The sequence below is a fragment of the Silurus aristotelis genome, assembly GCF_946808225.1.
Source record: "Silurus aristotelis genome assembly, chromosome: 20".
In the NCBI taxonomy this organism is placed as follows: domain Eukaryota; kingdom Metazoa; phylum Chordata; class Actinopteri; order Siluriformes; family Siluridae; genus Silurus; species Silurus aristotelis.
Window position 1 is genome coordinate 15494097 of NC_139593.1, and position 27731 is coordinate 15521827.

General features: G+C 37.5%; 2 protein-coding genes across 4 annotated transcripts; both read left to right on the plus strand.

Moving 5' to 3' along the window:
* Positions 1–4: 4 nt before the first annotated feature.
* LOC310715634 (uncharacterized protein) lies at positions 5–17942 on the plus strand. The gene is made up of 15 exons (XM_083522152.1): positions 5–202; positions 339–502; positions 745–769; positions 847–960; positions 1558–1698; positions 1792–1904; positions 3371–3491; positions 3567–4112; positions 9194–9357; positions 10950–10974; positions 14304–14417; positions 14603–14740; positions 15607–15707; positions 16133–16253; positions 17221–17942. Exons 1-15 carry the CDS (start codon positions 145–147, stop codon positions 17844–17846), a joined length of 2571 nt encoding a protein of 856 aa, XP_083378278.1. The 5' UTR covers positions 5–144; the 3' UTR covers positions 17847–17942.
* On the plus strand, positions 4589–27703 carry f10 (coagulation factor X). Of its 3 annotated transcripts, none has more exons than XM_083522397.1 (9): positions 4589–4824; positions 18426–18533; positions 19734–19894; positions 20018–20042; positions 20155–20268; positions 20363–20500; positions 21056–21363; positions 25545–25662; positions 27003–27703. In XM_083522397.1, exons 2-9 carry the CDS (start codon positions 18473–18475, stop codon positions 27608–27610), a joined length of 1533 nt encoding a protein of 510 aa, XP_083378523.1. In that variant the 5' UTR covers positions 4589–4824; positions 18426–18472; the 3' UTR covers positions 27611–27703. The 3 variants fall into 3 exon arrangements, with proteins under 3 accessions (XP_083378523.1, XP_083378525.1, XP_083378524.1); XM_083522399.1 differs by lacking the exon at positions 4589–4824 and adding an exon at positions 18097–18180; XM_083522398.1 differs by lacking the exon at positions 4589–4824 and adding an exon at positions 18191–18242.
* Positions 27704–27731: the final 28 nt, after the last annotated feature.

Sequence of the window (27731 nt, forward strand, 5' to 3'; positions counted from 1 at the left end):
CTTTTGTGTTTAAATCGTCAATCAATTCTGCTCCGACACACATTGGAGGCTGGCTTTTAGACTTTCTAGTGGACAGTTTCCAGACTTTGGACTTTTCAACTAAAGGGAACGGAAAGTGTTACAGAACGACAGACATTATCCAACATGCGACTCTTATTTGTGCTTTCTTTGGTAATGAGCTTCTGTTGCTGCCATCCTTCAGGTAAAATGTTTTAAACTTTTATCTGGTGTGTATCTAAATCTAAGTGAGACCTTTGTTGTATTTAGAAATGTCTGTAGCTCATAGTGCATATGGATATTAAATGTACGTACTTGTACATCGATCCTATGTTTGGTAGTGTTTATAAGGAGCAAGGTGGCTAATGAAGTCCTCACCCGAACAAAGCGGGCAAACTCTGGTTGGTTTGAGGAGCTGAAGATGGGTGACCTGGAAAGAGAGTGCATAGAGGAGAAATGCTCTTATGAGGAGGCCAGAGAGGTGTTTGAACAAACAGAAGTAACGGTCGGTATTGTAAACCTACATGAAACGACTTTTGGAGCAATGTTTCTAATGACTTCTTATGAAAGCCAGTAAAATTTGTCATTCTTAGCTATTTAAGTTTTATAATAAAAAGCCTCATTCTGGTGTCTCCATTGTCTTTTCAACCAAATGTTACTGTGACATTGAACATCTGAACATTCGTGTCAAATCCACATACACCCGGATTGAATCATTTGTTCAATAAATGCTTTCTGTCACCACAGAATGAATTCTGGAACAACTACATTGGTAAGGTGTTAAATACATTACCTTTCAATAGTGCATTTTGTAATTCGATTTTGAGTTGAAAGATATTTTTTTTTCAGTTGAAAACCTCTGTATGCCAAACCCATGTGAGAATGATGCTACCTGCACACAGATGAAACAATCCTACGCATGCCTGTGTCCAGCAGGTTTTCACGGGCGTAACTGTGAGCATGGTACGATTATTTTAATTTTTAGAGGTGGACAGTACCAAAGTAAATGTAATTCGTTACTGTACTTAAATAGTTTGTTGTTATCTGTACTTTACTGAAGTTTTTCCATTTGGAGAGACTTTTACTTTAACTTCACTACATTTCAAAGTCAAATATCTTAAAAAACTTACTGTAACTGGTCAAACGCAGCGATCCACCAATCAGGGTCAAGCGAGCGCTCTGTTTTGAACTGTTTTTGATTGTTTCTACTGATCACCAACATACAGTTTAGCATCAGTTCAACAGCAAGCAGGAATTTAAGGGGAATAAATGAAGGAAATTAAGGAAATTTCTTAACTCCTACTGTATCTTTGCTTTAACTCAACTACATGTTTTGTGTACTTCATCCAACACTGTTAACTTTACCATTTACCAAACCATTTTTCCATATTTATCAAATTATATACATGCTATATTCTTTCTCAGTAAGAATTTATGTGTAGATTTTATTGTTCAAAAAAAGCGTTTTCATTTCACTGAATGTGTTGAATGAGATGAAACCAGCGATATTTGAGCTTTTCCTTAATATCCATTACGCTTTTGATTTTTATTTTCCTACAGTGTTTAAACTTATTCCTGATTCTTGCCTCGATAAGAATGGGGGATGTGAACATTTTTGTGAGGAAGAAACAGGGAGACGCAACTGTTCTTGTGCAGAAGGTTACTTCCTTGGGACGGACGGACAAAGCTGTTTGACGAACGGTAAGAACACTAAAAATGACAATTAACAGGAAAATGTATTTATCTCGATTGCATTTTTTTTTAACAGGATTTCATTTAATTGCTTGTCTTCAGAGACATTTCCATGTGGCAAAGTGCAACTTTTTAAATCCAACACCTCTGAGACAGACTCAAGGGCTCGAATAGTAGGAGGGACAGAATGCCCTAGAGGACTGTGTCCATGGCAGGTAAGTTACAGTTTCCAACAGTCTTATATTCTTCAGAATTACATACATGCATGTACTGTAAAAATTTATTCAATCTTATTTTATTTGTTAAGCACTTTTAACAATAAACATTGTCCCAAAGCAGCTTTACAGAAATAAACTGATTACAAATATGTAGTTTAAATTCATAAATTAGTTTCTTAGTTAATGGATGAACCAGTGGTGAATGTGGCAAAAATAAATGTGAAGAAAAAAACCTTGAGAAGAACCAAATTAAAAGAGGAACCCCATTCTCAAAGAGTGTGTAGATGCCTCAAGATACAAGCACAGCATCCAAACCCATGGCAAGCCATGTCCTGGGATTTCTAATCATGTAACTCTATCTTTGAAAGTAGGAGGAAATAATAAGTGCTAGACAGGAAATGCTGCATAATTAACAAGTTAAAATGAAATCAATTTACTTGTAAGTGAAATAAGTGATTTGGGATGCTACCTGTTTGGTGGATCTGTCAGGTTATGGTGTCATCAGTGTAATGTATTCTGCTGAATGTATACTGCTCTGATGAAACATTCCTATATTGTTAACAAAATGGCCTCTTCCAGGACATGAGGGGGGGTCACTTAATGGTTTGATCGGTATTGAAAAATTATATAAATCATACTATATAACCTTTGCTGTCATCAGATCTCAACCTATTTAAAATCACATGGGAGGTTTTGGACCCAACATCACCATTAAAACCCTAAAATGATTTTCTAATCGGGAGATACAGAGATGTGTAGAATGTATGCCTAGAAGTATTTGCAACATCTTACTAAGCCAATTTATATAGTTTTTTCTTTTAAAGTCATATGTATAACCCTCAGAACCCTCTTCAAAATAGAACATCTTGTTCTTTTTTTCAGTCCTCACTCTCCTCCTCTTCTTCTCCTTGTCTTCTTCACCTTCTCATCAACTCTGTTCTCTTCATAACACTTGCCCATTGAAGTCGGCCCCAATCACCAATCTTTCATTCATATGTTCACTTTCCACCACTTCATCTAAATCAATCCAGAATTTTTCCTTCGCCTCCATCTCACAACCCACTTGAGGAGCATAAGCACTAATGACATTTATCATCACCCGTTTCAACTTCCAGCTTCACATTTATCACCCTATCAGAAACTCTCTTCACCTCCACTACAGTCTTACTGTATGTCTCTACACGCCAATTTTCCTGGCCGTACTGCCTTTTCACTTGGTCTCCTGAACACACAAAATGTCTACCTTTCACAGCTACATTAAATCAGCTACCTCTCTCCCTTTACCAGTCATAGTACAAACATTTTAAGTGCTCACCCTAAACTCCACTCTCCTACACTTCTCCTTTCCCTGCTGTCTCTGTAGACGTCTTCCTCCTCTCTCTCTCCTCCTTTGGCGAACATTAGCCCAATTTTCAACAGTACCCTGTTTTTTACCCTGATTTTAAAACAAATATCTTTGCCAGGTCTTGTTAAAGTATGGCCAAAAGAACTTCTGTGGTGGTGTGATCTATAAGCCTACATGGATCATCACGGCCTCTCATTGTTTAGAAAAGCTTGCAGTCAAGTTTCTCAAGATAGTTGCAGGTGAGTATTGTGCATGACGACGTGTTTATGTTGCGTGTGCAATCAAGACACTGATTAACATTTTATTCAATCCAGGTGAGTATGACATTGAAGTGAAAGAAGGCTCGGAGCAAACCATAGAAGTGGACGAGATCGTTTTGCACCCGAATTACTCCTCTGCAACAACCGATAATGACATTGCCCTCCTCCGTCTCCGCCGGCCCATTGTTTATAGTATGTACACAATACCCGTGTGCCTCCCTCGCAAAACGATGGCAGAACGTGAGCTGTGGAGGGTTCGATTTCACACCGTGAGTGGATGGGGACAACGCGCCGAGGGTGGTCCAACGGCACGATATCTCCGTAGGCTCAAAGTGCCCCGTATCCACACTCAGGACTGTCTCAGGGAAAGCAAAGTCTCGTTAACCTTAAACATGTTCTGCGCTGGCTACTTCGAGGGCAAGGAGGACTCGTGTAAAGGGGACAGTGGCGGACCTCTCGTCACCATTTACGGGAACACCACATTTCTCCTGGGCATTGTGAGCTGGGGAAAAGGATGCGCTCGCCCGGGTCACTACGGCATATACACCCGCGTGTCCAATTACCTCGACTGGATCCACAAGCGTACATCAGTTCTCAAATGAACCTGTAGAAAAGTGGGAGTGGAGTCAGTGGGAAAGAAACGTCAAGCTGTGTGGTTTTGTCAAAGGTTTTGTCAGCAATTTTTCTGTTATAATAAAAGCTTATTAGAGTAACTAAGGCTTGGCAGCATAGACTATAAGCAAGGTGCACCCAGAAATCAAGAATTCTTACACTATCTAGTGCACTATCTAGCCTGCTACATTCTACACCACATGGCCTTGATTTATTTTAGTTTACAATAAGCTCGACAAAGTGAAGTTAAACATGAGCAGATGTGCAAAGTAGGTCATTCGCAGCAAAACAGTGAATTACACAATAATCTTTATCTTCACACTAAGAACTTATAGCACTTTAATACTACTTAATTATCAGTTTTTTTTTTACATAATATTCAATTTTATACATATTATTACAATTCAATCTTTTTTATCAAACTGTTTCGCTTCCATCTCTGCTCTGTCTGTCAACATTGCAAATAAAAGAGATTAATCTATCTAAAGAGGTTTTTTTGCATACTTGGTTGCATTTTATAGTGTGGTATGTTGCTTATGTTGACAGAACGTTATCAGTTTTTCAGATTCCTTTCGTTATCCAGTGACTAAAGTTCCGAGGAGGGTTTGTTAGATGTTCTAGGTTCAGTATGAGAACGAACAGATATTTCTGACTTGCGTACTGTAAAACACACCAAGCTCTACTCTTCAACGCCATACAGGTAGGTTTACATGGGAGTTATACTGCCTGATTATACGTAACAAAGTTTATTCTTATAAGGTTAAATGAATACCAATGGTCTTAAACCCTTAAGGAGCTTTAAATGTTAAAATATTTCCAGTAAAAAAATGCTTTAATCATTTAGTGATTTTGCAGTGTGTAGCCTGTAGTAGCTAATGGTCCATATAGTAGGTAATATTGTGATAAATTATATCATAAGGCATCTTATCTAAAAGTGTTTAAATAGGGTTTTTTTTCTCTTTAAAAGTCTTTTTTTTTATTGTATTAGACTTATTTCATGAGAAAATCTCACAACTTGTAAATGGCAGTAGCTTTGCATCCATTTCGGTGTGTTCGGCATTATATATGTAATAACTGCATGCTAATATATGACAACAGAGGTTGTTATTTATAGACAATAGAAGGTGATAGATAGATAGATAGATAGATAGATAGATAGATAGATAGATAGATAGATAGATAGATAGATAGATAGATAGATAGATAGATAGATAGATAGATAGATAGATAGATAGATAGATAGATAGATTTACAATGATACAACACAACAAGATTAGGTACTGTAGATGAGGACAAAGTTGAACAATATTCTGAAATCATTTCACAATTTGTTCACAAAACCTCTTATAAACCTCTGCATATCTTTACTTCTGAGAGACTATGACTCAGAGATACTCTTTTTATACCTAATCATGTTACTGACCTGCTGCTAATTAACTTAACTTCAACTTCAAATCAAATTAATTAGCTGCAAATTGTTCCTCCAGCTTTCTCGTCTTTTTTTTTATTTTTTTAGTAATGCATCTTTTTTTCAGCCTTTTGATCCCAACTTTTTTTTAGATGTATTGCAGCCATCAAATTCCAAATTATCTTATTTTTCCCTTATTATGGTACATTTCAATCAGTTTAAGCATTTCATATGTTTTCGATGTCCTACTGTACATAAAATATGAGTTTATGAGATTCGGAAATGATTACAATCTGTTTTTATTTATATTTTACACATTTATTTAACTTTTTTTATTTACATTATTTCAAATACACCTTTTTTTTAAGATCATGACACAAATAAGTCATGATAAAAAAAAAGTCAAGATCATGTAAAAAAAAAAAAAAAAAAAAGAAAGAAAATATAAAAAATAAACAGTATAATTAATATTTAGGATATAGTTTGTGTATGTTTGTACTGTATGTGTATGATGGGTTGTGTCCTGTTTAAACTGAAATTAAGTTTTGGAGAGGTTCAGGAGGGATCTCCAAAGAGATGTGATCTATCTCATCCCTTGGTGTCTCAGTTGATATCATGGAAGAAACACACAACACACAATATTGAAGAGATCTATAACTATTCTTTATTTAGTAATAAAAAAGGACATGTGTTAGCCAGGTACATTCAGGGTCTGCATACCTTACTATTAGTGTACTGTATGTATGTACTGTATGTACTGTATACCTATACTTTATTTTATAAACCTAAAATGTTCCTGAAATCGCACACTACATTCACAAAAAAAAAATAAAAAAAATAAAAACTATATAAAATATTTTTACTTCATACTTTTGTAACATTTTTTGCACTTTGCCTGAAGCTGTCCGACATGGTACTCCTGATTTCTACTTCTTTTTTAAAAATATAGCAGACTATGCTCTCATTCACTCGTAATGGCGGCCAACAGCAGCACAACTCTTGACACTCCAAAGTTGTCTTCCTCTTCTGTCGCTTAGTTTCGTTACCAGAAGTTGTTAATGGTGCAGGTTTTAGGGTCATTTTACTCTACAGTACGGACACTGTATAAATGACTACAGCAATACAGTAAAGTTTTGCTAAACAACACTCCGCAATAGTCAGATAGTTATGTTCTATATGAGAACCCGCGATATTGCTGATGCGCGAAGTTCAATCCGCAATATATTGAGGGATTACTGTATATATTATATATTATAAACAATATTATATTGTAAACGGTATATAGGGCATTACTGTACTGCACATGATGCTATGTATTATCTACATACAGTACTTACAGTTTTAGATAGATGTGAATAAATTCTTTAAAGTAAAAATGTTTTTAAAAAAAATATATAATTCTTTCTTTTTATCAATTTACAAAATGCAAAGTGAGCGAACAGAAAGAAAATCAGAAGTGATCTTCATGAAAGAAAAAACAATCTGGAATATTTGGCTGTAGCAGAAGAAGTTGTTTGGCACAGGACTAGATATTGTGTACAATAATAAGTGACTGCAACAGTGAAGCATGGTGGAGGTTTCCTGCAAGTTTGAGGTTGCATTTCTGCAAATTGGAGTTGAGGATGTCATCAGGATTAATGGTGTCAACAATGCTAAGAAATACAGGTGGATACTTAGCCATCATGCAATACCATCCGGGATGTGTCTGATTGGCCAAAGAAAAGAACTTGAAATGTATCCCCAAGAGCAGTCGCTAAAACCATCAAATGCAATGATGAAACAGGCTCTCATTAGGACTGTCCCAGGAAAAGAAAACCAAGAGCTACCTCTGCTGCAGAGTATAAATTTATTAAAATTACCAGCTTCAGAAAACGACAATTTACATAAATGCTTTTCGGAGTTCAAGTGCCAGACACATCTCCACTGTTCAGAGGAGACTGTGTGAGTCAGGCCTTCATGATTTAACTGCGGAGATCAACAAGCAGAAGAGACTTGCTTGGAATAAGAAACGCAAGGAATGGACATCTGTGGAAAAATTTCCTTTGGTCTTTTGAGTCCAAATTTTAGATTTTTTGGTTCTAACCACCGTTTTCTTTAGTAGACATCCAGAGACTACCTCAGAAAGCTGACTGAGAGAATTCCAAGAGTGTGCGAATCGCTCATCAAAGCGGCTAAAAGGTGGCTACTTCGAAATAATAAAAAATAAAAAATATAATCTGGGTTATTTGACACATTTTTTGTTTACTACATAATTCCATACATGTTCTTTCATAGTTTGGATGTCTTCAGTATTAAGTGGAGCCTCTAAATGAAGCACCATGATGAACAAAATTGTCAATCCGTAGCATCTCAAGAATTTTAAATGTATTCCTAAATGCAGTCTCCAAAACCATCAAACGCTATGATACGACAGTCTTCGAAGAATTGAAAATATAAAATATATTCTGGGTTATTTGACACATGTTCTTTCATACTTTGGATATCTTCAGTATTAAGTGGAGCCTCTGAGTGAAGAACCATGATTAACAGAGTTGTTAATCTGAAGCATCTCAAGAATTTTAGATAGATAGATAGATAGATAGATAGATAGATAGATAGATAGATAGATAGATAGATAGATAGATAGATAGATAGATAGATAGATAGATAGATAGATAGATAGATAGATAGATAGATAGATAGATAGATAGATAGATAAATGAAATTTGTTGGCTTTAGAACAATGAAAACTGCAACCCCAATAAAAAAAAAAAAAACATCAAACGCAATGATAAGACAGTCTGTCATGAGGACTGTCTCGGGAAAAGAAAACCAAGAGCTACCTCTGCTGCAGGGGATAAGTTAATTAGAATTACAAGTCTCAGAAATGTATTTACATAAATGCTTCTCAGTGTTCAAGTGGCAGATAAAGTTCAACATCCACTATTTAGAGGAGACTGTGTAAGTCAGGCCTTCATGATCAACAAGCAGAAGAGACTCGCTTGGCACAAGAAATACAAAGAATGGACATTAGATCAGTAGAACGATGGTGTGATGAGTCCAAATTTGAGATTTCGGACTCTAACCGCTGTTTCTTTGTTAGATGTACAGAATATCTCATGACTGAAAGAATGCCAAGAGTTTTCGTTTTTGGCTACTTCGAAGAATCGAAAAAATATAACATATTCTGTATTTCACCCTATTTTGTTTGTGTTCTCTCATAGTTTGGATGTATTCAGTATTAATGGATTCATCAATGTTAAAAATAATAATAATTTAACAAGCATTGAAGGAGAAAATGTGTCCAAACTTTTGACTGGCAGTTTATATTATCGTGATTTGTGATACTGTGCATCGTCGCTAGAACATTAAATATCGCGATATTTGCTTCATATCGCCCATCCCTTTACACAGACTCGTACTGTTAGTATAGTCAGAAAAAAAAAGATCTTTTGACCCGCGGATCGACCGCCGACACTTTTTGTTTATCTCTGGGTGACGGTCAGTGTGGAGCCTCTGAGTGAAGCAACATGAAGAACCGAAGTCTTCTCGTTTTCTTTCTGTTTTCTCACGTCGTATCCGCGGCAGGTGAGTCAGTCAGAGAATTCATTTTTACACCTATTACATCAAACATGGATAATCGTTTATTTGATATCTGTTTTAATCTTTAATTTCCCGTCAGTGTTCCTGAAGAGAAATGATGCCAGCTCGGTGCTAAGGCGCTCCAGGCGAGCGAACACGGGCATACTGGAGGAGCTGAAGGCGGGGAACCTGGAGCGCGAGTGCAACGAGGAGGTCTGTGACTACGAGGAAGCGCGCGAGGTGTTCGAGGACGACTTGGTCACGGTCAGTCAGGAGCCATCACACACACACACACACACACACACACACACACACACACACACACACACACACACACACACACACACACACACACACACACACACACTAATGCACTATGTTTGAAATAATTGCAATTTATTGAAATGATAAACATTTTATGTAGATGCTACAATTTATTTTTAATTGTATAGTCACGTGACACTCGACAACCATAATGCTTCATGTAATCCACATTACATACTGTATATCAGGCAAATCACTCCCCACACACACACACACACACACACACACACACACACACACACACACACACACACACAAATGCACTGCTCCATGCGTAGTGTTTGAAATAATTGCAATTTATTGAAATTATAAAAAGTTTCTGTGGATGCTACAATTTCTTTCAATTGTATAGAGTCACGTGACATTCGACAACCATAATGCTTCATGTAATTGGAAAAAAAATGCTGTAAGAATGCTTTAATGAGTTTATTTCAAGTCAAGTCAAGAGGCTTTTATTGTCATTTTCTACTATACACAGTGGTACACAGTACACAGTTAAAACGAAACAACTATTTCTCCGGAACCCTGTTGCTACACTATACAACAACAGCATCGAGCTACAACACAAACATGCAAACAAAAGTGCATCGAGTGCAACCTGGTGCAAACAGTGCAAACAAAAATCTAACTTACTATTTCTATTCATTATTAAAATAGAAAGTCAATCTACTGCGTTTGGCAGACACCATTATGCAGAGCGGATCACAATGATCTCATTTGTACAACTTAGTGGTGGTGGGATCTGAACTTACGATCTTCTGATCAGAACCGAATAAAAAGCCAAATCTAATCAATATCTGGTGGAACCGCCTTTTGCCTGCAAAGCAGCACCAATTCTTCTAGATACACGTGCACTTGATTTTGTAGGAACTCGTCAGGTTGGTTGTTTCAAACATCTTGAAGAACTTACCACAGATCGTCTGTGAATATAGGCTGTTTCAAATTCTTCTGTCTTTTCATGTAACTCGATAATGTTGAGATCAGGACTCTGTGGGGGCCAAAACTATATAAATAGTTTGAACAGCACATCTGGAAACCCAGTCTCCTTCAAAATCTGTGCCTGGGAGAGACCTTGCTGATGCAGTCTTACTACTTTGTGTGTTCTTTCTGTGCTCAGTCTTGCCATGGTATAAGACCTGTGCCATGAAACTTCCACGTCTTCAAAAACAAAGTTTTTAGGAGCAGAGTTTGTCTGTTTGAAGCTCCTACACAGCTGTTTCTGTTGCAGTTAATGCCTGCATTTTAACCTACATATGAAAGTGATGATCATTAGCACCTGCTTGGTGTAATTGGTTATATAATATATAATACACCTGCCTGCAAGTGATGTGATTTATGGTTTCAAAGCCCGAGTGTAGACACACCAAATATCGATTTAATTAAGATTTTTCTTCAGTTGCTTTGTATTTTGTACATTGATAAAAATAGACAATTAAAATATGGATTTTTGAGAGCATTTCAACACACGACTATATCTTTTGTGAAAAAGACTGATATTAACTTCACCTTTTATTTTCATTATTTTTTTACAGAAACAATTTTGGATCTCATACCATGGTAAGTTTATTAAGATATAAACACAATATTTATATTATTTATCTCTGGTATGTTCTGTTTTATTATCATTATGTGGTAATAAAACAAAACATACCAGAGATAAAAAAAATAAGTAAATAATGAAGTAATTAAGTATTTATCTAACTGGAAAGAGACAAAACTATCATTATGTTGTAATAAAACAGAACATATTAGAGATGTGTTTATTAATACAATCCTTACTGTATAAGGAAGCAGGTTAAACACTATAAATCACATTGTATAGGCATTACAGAAATTACACAGATATCAAAAGAAAAAAAGAATTTTTTTCAAAATGAAAAGAAAATCTTTTATCTGTTAACCAGTGAAGCAGGGTGAAGGTTTACTGAAGCACTTCTGTGCTGAGCCATATTATATATATATATATATAAAAAATATAATTTTGGAGTGTGCTGATGGATATTTGTGTTCATCAGCCACAAGGGTGGGTGTTACGAAAGGCAGGCACTGATGTAGGTGAGGTAGGGTGGAGTCAGCGTTCACATTCATCCCAAACTTGTACAGTAGAGATGAGATCAGAAAACAACCACATATTGCAGGAAAGGTCAGGTGACCCAATACTTTTGGAAATATAATTTATTTATTTTTTTATTTTTATTTTTTTCCAGATCCAGTTTCAATATTTATGTTTATCTACAGCTTAATAGCTGAAGAGAAGTATAATTATTCATGGCATTTTTTATTTATGTGGGTCAATAGATATTACATATTATATTATCCCTGTCAGAATAGACTTATGTTGCAAAGCATAAATATATATACACACACACACACACACACACACAGCAGATAAAAAAAAGCATTGAACACGTCACAATTTTTCTCAGTAAATATATTTCTTAAGGTGCTATTGACATTACATTTTTATCAGATGTTGGTAACAACTCCTGCAATCCATACATACAAAGAAATCAAACCATAGATTTCCATAAATGAAGTTATGTGTAACAATTAGAATTGACACAGGAGAAAAAGTATTGAACACATAAAGAAATGGAGGTGAAAAAAGGCATGGAAAGCCAAGACACCAGCTGAAATCAATCGGTAATTAGAAAGCAATCCTGCCCCGTGTCAGTGCCGATTCATATCAGCTGGTTTAATTCAAACTAATGGCCTGTATAAAGGTGTCCCATTACCAAGGTGTCACACAAGAAACATCTCATGATGGGTAAAAGCAAAGAGCGCTCTCAAGACATTCGCAACCTCATTGTTGCAGAACTACTGATGGCATTGGTTACAAAAGGATTTCAAAACTTCTAAAGGTTCCAGTGAGCAACTTTTGGGCCCATAATCCGGAAGTGGAAAGAACATTTACCCATAAACCAACCATAACCAGGTGCTCCTCACAAGATTTCTGACAGAGGAGTGAAAAGAATATCAGAAGAGTTGTCCAAGAGCCAAGAACCACTTGTGGAGAGCTTCAGAAAGACCATGTACACATGTACCATGTAGATCATAATACACACCATGTTTGGGGGAGGAATGGCACTGCACATCCCCCCAGAAACCATACCAACAGTGACGTTTGGAGGTGGGAACATCATTGTGTGAGGTTGTTTATAGATAGATACAGATAGATAGATACAAATTTATTGTCATTGCATAGTACAGGTACACAGCAACGAAATGCAGTTGGGAATCTACCAGAAGTGCAAAAAGTAGCAGTCGTGCAAATAGTGCAGATAAATAAGTAGCATATTTACAGCATGTAACATATATATGTATATATATATATATATATATATATATATATATATATATATATATATATATATATATATATATATATATATATAATATATATATATATAATGATAAACATATGAACAGTGAACAAATATAAAGGCTATGGCATTGAAAAAGAAATGTGCAGAAGTAGAAGGTTATAAGATTATGGCATTCAAAAAATGTGCAAGCTGAATACACAAGTCTAATATATATATATATATATTAGACTTGTTTATGAATTTCACATTCATTTATATGTGTAAAGCACAATATGTGTGGAGAATGAGTATAAACAATACAGTATGTTATACAGTACAGACCAAAAGTTTGGACACACCTTCTCATTCAAAGAGTTTTCTTTATTTTTTCATGACTATGAAAATTGTAGAGTCACACTGAAGGCATCAAGGGCTATTTGACCAAGAAGGAGAGTGATGGGGTGCTGCGCCAGATGACCTGGCCTCCACAGTCACCGGACCTGAACCCAATCGAGATGGTTTAGGGGTGAGCTGGACCGCAGAGTGAAGGCAAAAGGGCCAACAAGTGCCAAGCATCTCTCGGGGAACTCCTTCAAGACTGTTGTAAGACCATTTCAGGTGACTACCTCTTGAAGCTCATCAAGAGAATGCCAAGAGTGTGCAAAGCAGTAATCAAAGCAAAAGGTGGCTACTTTGAAGAACCTAGAATATGACATTTTTCAGTTGTTTCACACTTTTTTGTTATGTATATAATTCCATATATAATTCCACATGTGTTAATTCATAGTTTTGATCCCTTCAGTGTGAATCTACAATTTTCATAGTCATGAAAATAAAGAAGACTCTTTGAATGTCCAAACTTTTGGTCTGTACTGTATATACACATTGAATGTATAATTGTACAGAAGTTATATACAGTGTTTTCACAGTGATTATAATTGTTGTAATTATGAATGGAGAAATGGACTGAGACATTCTTGATAAAAAACCTGCTGCCATCTACCAGGATGATGAAGATGAAACGAGGGTGGACATTTCAGCAAGAGAACGTTTTGTTTTTGGTTTTAGCGAAAGAAAATAAAGCTTATAGAATGGTCCAGACAATCACCTGACTCGAATCCAAGTGAAAATCTATGGAAAGAACTAAAGACCACAGTTTATAAAAGAGGCCCACGGAATCTTCAAGAGTTGACGAAAGTTTGTGTGGAAGAATGGACCAAAATCACACCTGAGCAATGCGTGCAACTAGTTTCTCCTTACAGGAGGCGTCTTGAAGCAGTTATTACCAACAAAGTCTTTTGTACGAAGTATTAAATACATTTCAGTAAGCGTTTTTTTTTTATACTTTTCCCCGGTGTCATTTCACATTATTACACATAACTTTATTTATGAACATCTGTGTGGTTTGATTTCTGTGTGGATTGCAGCTGGTAAAAATTTGTAAATAGCACCTTAAGAAATGTATTTACTCAGAAAAATGATGTGTTTAATACTTTAATATTTATATACTTAATATATAAAATATATTTATATATAAAAATGTTCTGAACCATATTAATTTTACGAGTGTTTTCACACCAGCTCGTGAGCCCTGCTTGACCAATCCATGCAAAAACAACGGAACGTGCCTATTTTTGGGACACTCCTACATCTGCCAATGTTTTGAAGGCTTTAAAGGCAAATATTGCCAAGAAGGTACAATGCATCTTGGGGGGGAAAAAACACATATTTGTAGCTACATTAATATTGTTTAAGGACTAAATAATATTTAAGATTTTCCAGTTTGCTGGTATGTGTATTCTCTTGCCATATTCATCACATTAAAAAAAAGTATATGATAAAAAGAGAGAGAGATTAATATAAAATCCTGGTCTTTTCAGCGTTTGAGGATTCTCTGAAGTGCCTGTATCTGAACGGTGGCTGTGAGCAGTTCTGTGATGGTTCAGGCCGCAGGAGAAAGTGCGCATGTGCTCCGGGTTATGCCCTTGGAGAGGACAGCAAGTCCTGCGTTCCTCAAGGTGCGAAAGTTTCTCTGTTGCGATTAGAACATTTTTTCAAGGGATCCGAATCTACAGAACTGTGAGGGAATCCACACACTGCTTCTAAAAACATTGGGACTGTTCGGTTTCTCAGGTTTTTTCAGTAAATTTTTTTTAGTAGATGTTTCACACTGCGGCAAAAAAAAATATTTGATCAAATATACACAAATTTCTTTATACTCAGGTTTATATGCTGATAGTCAAAAGATTAATCTTATTTGCCTTTATAATTTCTTTGTTACAAAATGTTTTTGAAAAGTATTTTTAGTCTCAATAAACTCGGTGAGGATGTGTTTTTATGAAAGGGATGACAAAAGGACGTAAGGTAAATGCCTATAAGTACACACACAAACAAATAAATAAATACAATTTCACAATTTAAACTGGACAGTATATTAAATATACATATAGAAGTACAGCAGTTCATGCAAAAAATTGAAAATGAGTTGCTCGAGTCAAAGGTCACATTAGTTCTTCTTAATCATACATTAAAACACACTCGGGTCGGATACGACCGCTTTTATGGATTTACAAAATTTTTATGAATATCTTATAAATTAAGTCCTTGAAATGTATTTTTAGGTGCCTGTGAGATAAAAAAAAAAATTCACAAAATATCAAGATCGTATGGATTTAAATTAACTAAGTCGTGTGGAAACTTTAGAGCTAAGTTTAGAGCAGCGACTCAGTCGTAGCAGTTCCTATGATTTATAATGACATCGTGTATTTCTCTGTACAGTCCCAGGACAATTTGCATTGCATTGGTTTGCAGGATCGTAAAATCATTTTTTCTTTATACCATCATTTTACTGACTTTTCTCTATAAATATGTTGGTTTTTTTTAGTCAAGTATCCATGTGGAAAGGCCCCACTTCAGTTGACGCACTCTGTTTTTCCTCGGGCTGTGGGTGGAAATCAGTGCCCGAAAGGCCACTGCCCTTGGCAGGTAACTGAAACGTATAACATACGTGTATTTATTTAGCTATAATAATAAACTACCCTTGCTAGCCTGATTGACTGAGTAAACTCATGCCAAGGACAGGACTGTTACTGTTTATTTTCAGGAGAATTGGAAAATTGAAATTATATGTAAAATGCTTTATCACTGATTAATCACTTCAATCAGGACAAATACTATATATTATGATGGCTTTCAAAATCTTGTGAAAATATTTTCTAAATATTAGTTTCTATTAGCTAGTGGTTTTTTTTGTTTTTTTTTATAATTCTGTTCCCCAAAAAGGATCTAGAAGCTCCAGAGAAAGTAAAATATCCGAGTATATAGTATGAAATAGGAATTTTCTTGAAAATGATTTCTCCTAACTTCTGAGTAACATTCACATTCACATCGTCTCATCCCAAATCATACAGGTCCTCCTGACATATGATGGAAAGAATCTCTGTGGAGGAGTGTTAGTGGATACTAAGTGGATTCTCACAGCTGCTCACTGTGTCTATAATAGAGACGTAAAACATCTGAAGGTTATAACAGGTACTTATCGCGCTTGTCCGTACTATATTATAAAGCAGCAAACTCCGTTACACGAAGCCGATTGGACGTTTGCGTTTGTTCAAGCTGATATTTAGTATAACAGGACTGATTATACTGGGGGGTGGACACCAGGTAGTCAACTTGTGTGTAAGATAACTTTTTTTACACACAACAATCAACTTTCTAATCAAGCGACCAAAACTGCCTGTCAAGTGAGACGAAACTGACAACGCATTTTTATGTTTTGAAAGTGGAAATCGGCGCGGATAAACGTTCGTAAAGCCACGAACGTACAAAACGTCACACAAAGATAGAGACATTTTTTTTGAAAAAACATTTCGGACCGATAAACCTCAAAAAACAATAAATACGTGCAGAAAGGCGCATCAACATCACTGCACTGAAAAACGAATTTTTATATAGACATTAAATTAGAACAGGATTATACCTTTACAGAATCCCAGACATTGTTAGATATTTAAGTCCCTGCCCCCGAGAAGCGGATGATGGTTGGATTTATTCACGCTTAAATCTTTTTCCAAAAAGCTTTTTTCTTTTCACATTTTTATTGACAGTATTATCATAATAAACTGTATACTGACTTATTGGGAGAAAAGCGTATAGTGCCATGTGAAAGCAGTCATTGAGCACCCACCCCCCCCCCCCCCGTATATTTAAAATGGTATGATCTTCGTTTCATAACACCTCTGCGATGATTGAGGTTGGTAGTCAAATCAGGCTCCTCCTATCGAAGCATCTATTCAAAGTCGCTCCCAATTGAAACTGCTGTAAAACCGCACTTCTTACAGGATGTCAGTCTGTCTGTGTTGCCATGCCAACTTACAGAACTCTTTTTAAGTTTTAGCTTTACTTTTAGCTCATTTTGCCTGAAATGTCAATATTAATATCTTGACCCAACACTGGTTCGATCATTGTACATAATCACAATAAAACTGTGTTTTACCAGGGGAGCACAACATCGACATGGTGGATGGCAGCGAGCAAACGTTTTCCGTATCGCTTGCAGTTATCCATGAGAGCTACAATCCAGCATCAGGAGACAGCGACTTGGCTCTTTTGGAGCTCAGCAAGCCAGCTACGCTTTCAAATTATACCGTTCCTATTTGTCTGCCGAACTCAGACTTTGCCAAAATGGAGCTGGATGCTGCTCGTTTCCACGTAGTGAGCGGATGGGGCCGGCACACCGAAGGAGGCAATAATCCTAGCAATCGGTCTTTTAAAAATCTCTCGCCTGTACTCCGCATGCTCACCGTCCCGTTCCTGCCTAAGCCAGAATGCACCATTAAGAGTGGGGTTAATGTTACTGATAACATGCTCTGCGCCGGGTACTTTGAGGGCAGCCAGGAATCTTGTCGAGGAGATGACGGGAGTCCACTGACCACTCAGTACAAGGACACACATTTCCTGACCGGGATTGTGTCCTGGGGCAAAGGGTGTGACAATCCAGGGTACTATACAATATATACCAAGGTTGCTAACTTCCTGGATTGGATTCAGCATGCCATGGCTACCCAAACCACTCAAGATTCCACCTCCTTCAACCTCGAAGACGCTTTATCAATGCATTTTTAGGAGCAGTTCACCGTGAACCGAGTTTTTATGAGAAGAGCATATCTAATCTGTTTCTAATCACTTTTCTTGAAATAAATCGACAAAATTCATCATCAATTTTGCAGGACTCCATTTATTTCTTTTCACATCTTTCACTGAGTTCATTAAAAACGTGTTTATTCCGTTCACACACTGGTCACGATCCAGGGCTTGTTGTTTGCGATCAAGAAATGACTGGGACAAAGCACCAGTTTTACATGGGCTCGTTCCCTTTCCAACGAGCAGTCTTCACTGATAGCAAGAGAACTATGGACGCGTTGTGTCAATATTAGCAAACAGTCTCAAAAGCATTCAGGTTCACTCTTTCTCAACAAACTCCTTTAATCAGCTCGGTTTGACACCCGAACCGCTCGAAATGTAAAAGCTAAGCGTCAAATTGTAGAATTTTTTTTCCGAATACCGTTAATTGGTTACGCATAATAACATAACTTTTTTTTTTTTCTTTTTCTTTTACTGTGTTTAACGTTACCTTATTTTGTCTCTGTCTTCCCCCCTCCCAGTTATCCCTCAGGTTACTGACCTGCTGTACTTGTCTTTCAGAATTCAGTGCTCTGTTATAGAGAAGGGCTTTACGATTAATTCCCAGCATGTTTTGGGTCTTCCGGACCTTTCTTTGTCTACTTCTTGCGCACTGTGTCACGCCGGAGGGTAAGTACACCGTTAATGGGTCGAGGTTGGAATGTTCGTTATAGTGTTTATGGTGATCTTGTGTGTTTTGTGGCTTAGAATGTAGCTGGATTTCTTTCACTCTCTCTCTCTCTCTCTCTCTCTCTCTCTCTCTCTCTCTCATATATATATATATAAAAAATGTGACATTTATGTTCCTTCACTTCACAAAGTATTGGAAAAGCGAGGCCAATCGAATTGTTTTTGCTACATTCTGAAGATATCTGGGTTTGATATGAAAAGATGAATATGAGACTATAGAGCAGAATTTCAGCTTTTAGTTCCTGATGTTCCCATCTGGATGTATTACAAAACTTAAAAACATGGCCCTTTCCCCCCCCACAAGTACTAGAACAGATTTGTAGGTAGAAATATGTATTTGGAGTACATGCATATGAAATGCATGCAAAATCGGGTTGAGATTTGGTGAATGACTTCCATTTTTCTCCAAAAAAGTCCTGGTTTACGTTGTTAAAGTGTTTCGGGTCAGTGTCTTGCTGCATGATAAAATTCCTCCTGAATTCCTCGGGTACTGAACCGAACTCTCTAAATTTCTTTGAAAATTCCTATCTGCTCTTCTGACTTCTGATGTGTGGATTTATAGCCTCTAGAGTTCTACTCTCACAGTCTTCTTCGAATGGTGGATACTGATATCTTCAACCCGTCATGGTGAAGGTGGTTGTTTTTGTCGCTGTTGTTTTTGAGTTCGCGGCTCTCACAGCGATGTTTGTCATCCGCTGCTTTTGTCTACTTGGCTGACCTGTGCAATGTTCAAAAACGTTGTATCGGCCTTGCTCTTTGCATGTCCAATGGAAAATTGGCTTCAAAATGGATTCCGTTTCTCCCATAGGCAGCTCGCTGGTCTTCATATTGGTTTATCCTTTTTTTTTTACAACAAATGTAGCTCATTACAGGTGAAACCCAGGCTCGAATCATGACGGACATTCAGCGAATCATTATTTAAATAAGTCAAAATAATGAGACACCTGAGCAAAAGGATCTTATACAGCCTTGCTGTTCCAATACTTTTGGAGACAAAAAAAAAGAGATACAAACATATTCATATATCATAAACCAAGACCTGTACACTTTATAAAACAATCCAGTACAGTGGTATATTGTTATCATTTAATTGAATATGCAATGTTATTGAGAAATTGTTGTATGTCTGTATATACATAGTGTTCCTTCAGACCAAAGATGCCAACCAGGTCCTCACACGGCCGAGGCGAGCCAACAGCATTTTTGAGGAACTAAAAAAGGGTGACATGGAGCGCGAGTGCATGGAAGAGCGGTGCAGTTATGAGGAAGCTCGAGAGATCTTCGAGGATGACAAAAAGACGGCATGTTCTTTTTACTCTCTTGTGCCATTTAGGTCCTTTTTTTAGTCTTTATTTTTTTTTTTAAGTGCATTTCCAATGAAGCCTACCGTATTGTAACTGAAACTGCCGTCCTTCTTTCCCCAGATTGAGTTCTGGAACGTATACTATGGTAAGTGACCTTTTCATCAGTCTGATTTTTTGGAATCAGCATCAAATCTCAAGATATATTCTTTTTTTTTTACAGTTTTAAAATAACCTTCTTTGTACAAATTGGTTCATAGATGGTGATTCGTGCATATCGCAGCCATGCTTTAACAACGGTGTGTGTAAAGATGGAATAGGCCGATATACCTGTTTCTGCCCTGAATTGTTTCAGGGGTATAATTGTGAGATCGGTAAGACTCTCCAACATCCTAACAGACACATAGATATGTACCTTGCCTTTACATCTAAGCCAAAACCTCATTGTAACCAAAACTCTGGATCCAGCAATACCACAGCTGTGTGAGGTTAATAACGGTGGTTGTGAGCACTTCTGCAAAGTGGACCAGAAGAAGGGGACTGCAGTCTGCTCGTGTGCCAAAGGCTACAACCTAGCAGCCAACAGGAAGAGTTGTACATCTAATGGTAAGAAATATATATGGTAAATACACCAATCAGGCATATCATTATGACCAGTGAAGTGAATGAAACTGATTATTTGTTCATCGTACCACATGTTAGTGGGTGGATCTATTTATTAGGCAGCAAGTGAACATTTTGTCCTCAAAGTTGACGTGTTAAAAACAGGAAAAATGGGCGATTGTAAGGGTTTGAGCGAGTTTGACAAATTGTGATGTCTAGACGACTGGGTCAGAGCATTTCTGCAGCTCTTGTGGGATGTTCCTGGTCTGCAGTGGTCAGTATCTATCAAAAGTGTTCCAAGGAAGCAACAGTGGTGAACCGGCGACATGGTCATGAGTGGCCAAGGCTCATTGATGCACGTAGGGAGCGAAGGCTGGTCCGTGTGGTCCGATTCAGCAGACGAGCTCCTGTAGCTGAAACTGCTCAAGAAGTTACTGCTTTTAATACTCGATGGGTCTGGAGTGTTTTAGCAGCAAAAGAGGGACCAACACAATATTAGGGAGGAGAACAGGTATCTGGTTTGCAATCACATTTTGTATTTTATTTTTTTGATCACAGATCCCTTCAAATGTGGCTACGTGTTTCCTAAATCGACCCGAAGCATTTTAACAATTCATAATACAGAAAATGTTACTGACGAGGACAGTGGCTTTGACATCGGGACAGCAGATACAACGGAAGGAAATACAACGACTGCAAAAAAGCCTGTCACAAATCACACTCAAACCCATGTAGATTCCAACAGCTTGTTTGGACTAATAGAACCCATTCCTACTGTCATGGAGGAACCAGTACTTCCAGAATCTGCGGGAGACACAAGAATCGTGAACGGTGAGGATTGTCCACCTGGAGAATGTCCTTGGCAGGTAAACATTACATCATTTGAATTCAAAGTTAGGCTAGGTCTCGGTTCAAGCAGCGTATTTCTTTTCTTGATTAAAAAGGACTTTGAAACTGAATGTCGTGAGTTTAAATCTCAGCCACACCAAGCTGCTATTCCTGGGCCCCTGAGAAAGGCCCTTAACCCCATAAACTATTAGTGATATGAATGAGATTAACGTAAGTCACTCTTGATAAGGGCATCTGCCGAATGCTATAAATGTCAAATCTCAATATCAAAATGGTAACATGCCACTAATATTGGCACGCTTGATCAATATAAGCAAAGAAATCTGTCTTTATTGTTAACCTTTTAAAAAAAAAATTTTATATCAAACAATTGCAAACGCAGTTTTATCCAAATATATACAGGTGCATCTCAATAAATTAGAATATGTATATTAGATAGATTCATCACACACAGACAGATAGATTCATTACACATATTTCAAGTGTTTATTTCTTTTTATTTTGATAATTATGGCTTACAGCTAATAAAACCCCAAAATTCAGTATCTAAGAAAATTTGAATATGGTGAAAAAGTTCAATATTGGAGACTCGTGGTGTCACACTCTAATTAGCTCATTAAATCCAAACAAAATGGTGTCTCAGTCTGGTTCAGGCTACACAATCATGGGGAAGACTGCTGACTTGACAGTTGTCCAGAAGACGATCATTGACACCCTGCACATGGAGGAATTGTGTGAAGACACAAAAGGTCATCGCTAAAGCTAAAGAAGCTGCTGTTCACAGAGTGCTGTTCAAGCACTACAAGCACATTCATGGAAAGTTGAATGGAAGAAAAAATGTGGTAGAAAAGGTGAAATGAAGACCATTCAAGAGATTCACAAAGACTGAACTGCAGCTGGAGTCAGTGCTTCAAGAGCACTGGGCAAAGAATAAAAAGGACTTGACTGTTGCTCAGTGGGCCAAATTCGTCTTTTCAGATGAAAGAAAATTTAGAAATTTATTTGGAAATCAAGGTCCCAGAGTCTGGGAGGTTTTAGAGCACTTCCTGCTACCCTCTGCTGACCAGCTTTATGGAGCTGATTTTCATTTTCCAGCAGGATTTGGCACCTGCCCACACTGCCAAAAGTACTAATACCTGGTTTAAGGACCATCGTATCCACGTTCTTGATTGGACAGCGAACTCGCCCGACCTATACCCCATGGAGAATCTATGGGGTATTGTAAAGAGAAAGATATGAGACACCAAACCCAACAACGTAGAAGAGCTGAAGGCTGCTATCAGAGCAACCTGGGTTTCTATAACACATCAGCAGCGTCACAGACCGATCGCCTTCATGTCACGCCGCATTGCTGCAGTAATGCATGCAAAGGGAGTATTGAGTTCAGTACATGTTCATACTATTCAGTCGTCCCACATTTCTGTGTTAAATCTTTTTATTATTTTTTTGATTGATCTTAAGTAATATTCTAATTTTCTGAGATACTGAATTTTGGGTTTTCATAAACTGTAAGCGATAATCATCAAAATGAAAAGAAATAAACTCTTGTATATATATATATATATATATATATATATATATATATATATATATATATATATATATCAGTCTGTGTGGGATGAATCTATATAATATACAAGTTTCACTTTTTGTATTGAATTACTAAAATAAATCCACTTTTTAATGATATTCTAATATATTGAGATGCACCGGTGTGTAATATATATATATTTATATTTGCCTGTTATAATGCCTGGTGAGGTTGGAGAATACATGATACTGGATCTGAGACCTTTCCTCCACACAGAATGTCTCCAGATCCTTCAAATTTCAAGGTCCACACTGGTGGACTTGTCTCTTGAAGTTGACCCTACAGGTTTTCTATGGGGTTCAAGACAGGGGACTGGGATGTCAATGGCAGGATCTTGATTCTGTGGCCAGTAAAACATTTTTTAGATGTCTTTAGAATTATTGTCCTGCTGGAAGATCAAAATGTCTAGGTTCTAAAAACAGTCCCAAGACCTCAAAGAGCATGGGCAGGAGGTACATTTACATATGGCTAATTCTCTGTCTGCACCAAATGGCAAAAAAAAAAAAAATAAATAAAAAAAAATTAATAATAATAATTATAATTATAATTATATATATATATATATATATATACACACACACACACACACACTTTATTTTTTTTGGTTTCATCATCATTTTTGGAGAAAAGTAAAGGCGTTTTCCTTGAAACCCTTAAAATAAAATAAAAATAAACGCTTACTATATATCTGGCCTGCCTCATTGTTATCCCCCTGTGAAACAGTAACTCGTGGTTAAACAAGTTCCTGTTCGTGTCACCCAGGTGTACAAAAAATATATATATTATCAATATGAATATACTTTAAATATATTTTCCTCATATGAATTTTGAGTGGAGCCAATAATTGTGATTTTTTTTTTGGGAGGGGAAATTGTGTTTACATTTGTTTAATATTCATGAGAAAAATCCAAAGGTCTTCATCCTTTTTTGCTAATATTTATCACGGGTCCCATGTACATAAGTGTATTATTTCAAAGCACATGCTTTGCTTGGAAATCGAACAAAATCGAACGAAAAATAAAATGCAAAATTTTCAATAAGCATATATAAATGCATAGCGTATATGAGAGTCACGTGAGAAAAAAAGGAACGACTCGGACCAGACGACTCATGAGATGAACCACTCCGTTTCTGTTTCCTTTGTAATGCTCTGTACTCGAACTTGAGTCAGAAAACTCTCAATTCTGTTTCCTTTACATTACCTAGGATTTTGCGATTGCTTTGATCGTGCACGTCGATTTGAAAATGAACGAATCACTCTTTGAGACGACTCGTTCTTCTGAGTCACATCAAAGACTCGTTAAAAATGAAGGAAGCGTTCATGAACGAGCCATCACTTGCTGATACTGGTATACTGGATACTGGATATTTGGTACCTGGGTCTTCAGTGGAGACTTACCCGACTTAATCCACCCTTTCAATACCACCACTATCACGTAGCAATTATAGAATCCATCAATACTATACAAAAGCGCAATATAACAACGTGTGGCATTACAGAGTGAGAGGCATTTCACATATGGAGGGTGAATACCATTTTACTAAATCAAGCTCCAAACCGCTACACTACAACCGCAACTGTGCACCTACATCATCTGGAACAGTTCAGAATCAATATTTGTATTGATTAATAGCATGACAAAAACCTAACAATGTAAATAAAATACAACCTACTCACAAAGATGTAGACTTATAATTTCACTGCTCCCCAGAGGCTGTAATCCAGTGGTACCGCTTGTATTCACTGGTCTGGAAGTGGTGAACAAACCCTTTCCCGGGCTGAGACAAGCTAGCTAGCTTTCCGGTTGGCTGACCTCCTTACGATGTCTAGCTTTTCTTGAAAATAGATTTTTAATTATATCCGAAACCAAATCAATTTCTCTTCCTCCATAGGCATAGAAAAAGCCTAACTCAGGTGTATTAATGTGTGCAGAGCTACAGATGTGTTTTGCCAGTCGAACTTGGCTGTAACACTTTCCCTCTGACCAACCAATCAGAGGACGCAAAAATGCTGTCACTATTCAGGGCCAGCTAGCTGAGGCGAATATGAAATCGAATATGTGAATATGTAAGGCGAATATGAAATCTGATTGGTTAAAGAAACAGAGCTATTTCGTAAGGAGACGATGGTAAAAAAGTCCAGCAGTACTGCAATGAAGGCACTGGGCAGATTAGATTGACATGGCAGCACATAGAGGCTGAAATCTGATTGGACAAAAAAAAATCTAACATCCACATACACGTACTGAAATCAGTGCACACAAGAGAAACGCTATGAAATGAGGAGAATAAACTCTTGGGAATAAATTAATACAATTTCTTAGAACAAATTTTAGAATTTAGGTTGTAGATGTAGGTCAGTTCTTCTGATAGTGTTTAGGCCTGCAGAGAAGGCTTTGCTGGACCTGACCGCCTGCCACTGCTATATACAATATAATAAGTACGTTTATCATGGTATGAACAATCCAGCAGTTCTTGGGTAAGATAAGAGATAATATACCTTTATTCGTCCCATAGTGGGGACATTTCTATAGTACAAGTTCTTGATGAGATGAGATGAAGCAAAGGTAGAGTTAGTCACAGGTTGTATGACTTTCTCGTTTCTAGGCGTTGCTGATGAACGAAGACAAGATGGGCTTTTGTGGAGGGACCATTCTTAACGAGTACTTCGTTTTGTCTGCCGCCCACTGTATGAACCTGTCTCGCTCCATCACAGTTATTCTAGGTAAGTGTGGAAGTCTTCTGATTGGAAGACTTTGGAATGCCATGCTGCCATTTTTGGGCTTTTGAGCAAGGACTTTAACCCCTAAACTGCTTGGTATACATGATATTCTATATTGTTAGAGATGTCTATATACTATACATGTCTGCTAGATGGCATAAATGTAGGTTGAAAAAAAAAAAGGGGGTAAAATAATTTATTACATACTAATTTGATTCAAATAGCACAGTGGTCACGGTGGACTTGGTTTATGCATTGATGTAACATATATACGTAAAAGGGGCTGAAACTATATTGCGTTTCAGGGGGACTGTATTTATCACTTATCTTTGATGGTCTGCACCCAGTTTTAGGGGGAAAAAAAATAACCCAAGAACAAAATGTCACTGTTGTATCAGGTTTTAATATGAAACTAAAATTCTAACCCCAATTGCAAAAAAATGTAAATAAAGTTGTGACTGTAAAATGTAAATAAAAACAGAATGCAATGATTTGCGAATCTCATAAACCCATATTTTATTCACAGAAGAACGTAGCAAATGTATCAAACGTTTAAACTGAGGAAATGTACAATTTTCTGGTTGGGCAGAGATTCACCACTGTGTAAAAGACACAGTGTCTACAAATTGTGGAACAATTTCATTATAATGTTCAACATAAAATTGCAAAGCAGTTGAATATCTTATTATTTACAGTACCCAATATCATCAACGTTTCAAAGAATCTGGAGAAATCTTAGGGGCACAAGGAACAAGGATGTAAATCAGTACCGGATGCTTGTGATCTTCAGGCCCTCAGGCGGCACTGCCTTTTAAAACGGTCATGATTCTGTAACGGAAATTTATCGCCACGTCATCCCCAAAATGCAGGTTACATCTCGATCATACAAAGAAGAAGGCATGCGTGAACATGATCCAGAAATGCTGGCAGCTTTTTTGAGACCTGTTGCAGCAGTCAAATTCGAAATGACTATTTTTTTCTAAAAATGCCATATACAGTGGTCCCCCGGAACCGCGGGGGTTACCCCCGCAGCCCCTATGGTACCTTATTGAATTTGTTTAGTGAAAACATCTTTTAAAATGTTATTACTAACGTCCCTGAACATTCAGTCCCACTGCGGAATCCCGTGAATTTTAAGATAATCGGCAACTTGCTGTTATGTTCCAAATGAGAACCCGCAAATTGTCCAACCCGCGACTTATCGGGGGTTGACTAGTTTAATTGAGAATAGAAATTGCATTTCCAAAGCACTGCATTTTTTTTATTGCATTTACTGTTTAGTGTCCATTTGGACTTCAGAGTGTTCGCAAAAAAATCCAATAAATCAACTGTTTTCCAAACAGGTGAAACGGATACGCTTGTTCGGGAAGGACGGGAAGCGGTCCATGCCGTCGAACAGGTCCTTGTGCATAAGAACTATCAGCCCGAGACCTACCACAACGATATTGCCCTCATCAAGCTTGAGAAGCCCATCACTTTTACCAAGTACATCGTCCCAGCGTGCATCCCTGACCGCGACTTTGCGGAACGTGTGCTCATGCAACAAGAAGAGGGCATGGTGAGTGGATTCGGACGTCTCCACGAGGGTGGACTACAGGCCACGTACCTGCAGAGGCTCACCGTGCCCTACATCGATCGTTCCATCTGCAGGGAGTCCACCAAATTCAACATCAGCCCCCGCATGTTTTGCGCCGGCTACGGCAGGGAGGAAAAGGATGCGTGTCAGGGGGACAGCGGTGGCCCGCATGTCACCAGGTACAAAAACACGTGGTTCGTGACAGGCGTGGTCAGCTGGGGCGAGGGCTGCGCTCGCAAAGACAAGTACGGCGTCTACACGCAGGTGTCCAAGTACCTCAAGTGGATCGAGAGCGTCATGGAACAGATCATTGGCGAGTCAAAATCCCGAAACAAGAGACAGGCGCCCAGGCATGTGCCTGTGATTCGGCTGTAATTGAAGATTATGTCATGATGAATTCTGTGTAACGGAGGTAAAGAAATGCAAGAATAAAACAACATTGAAATAAAGGTTCCATATATTAGTCAATCCTTCATGCTGCGTTTGTCATTTGTCA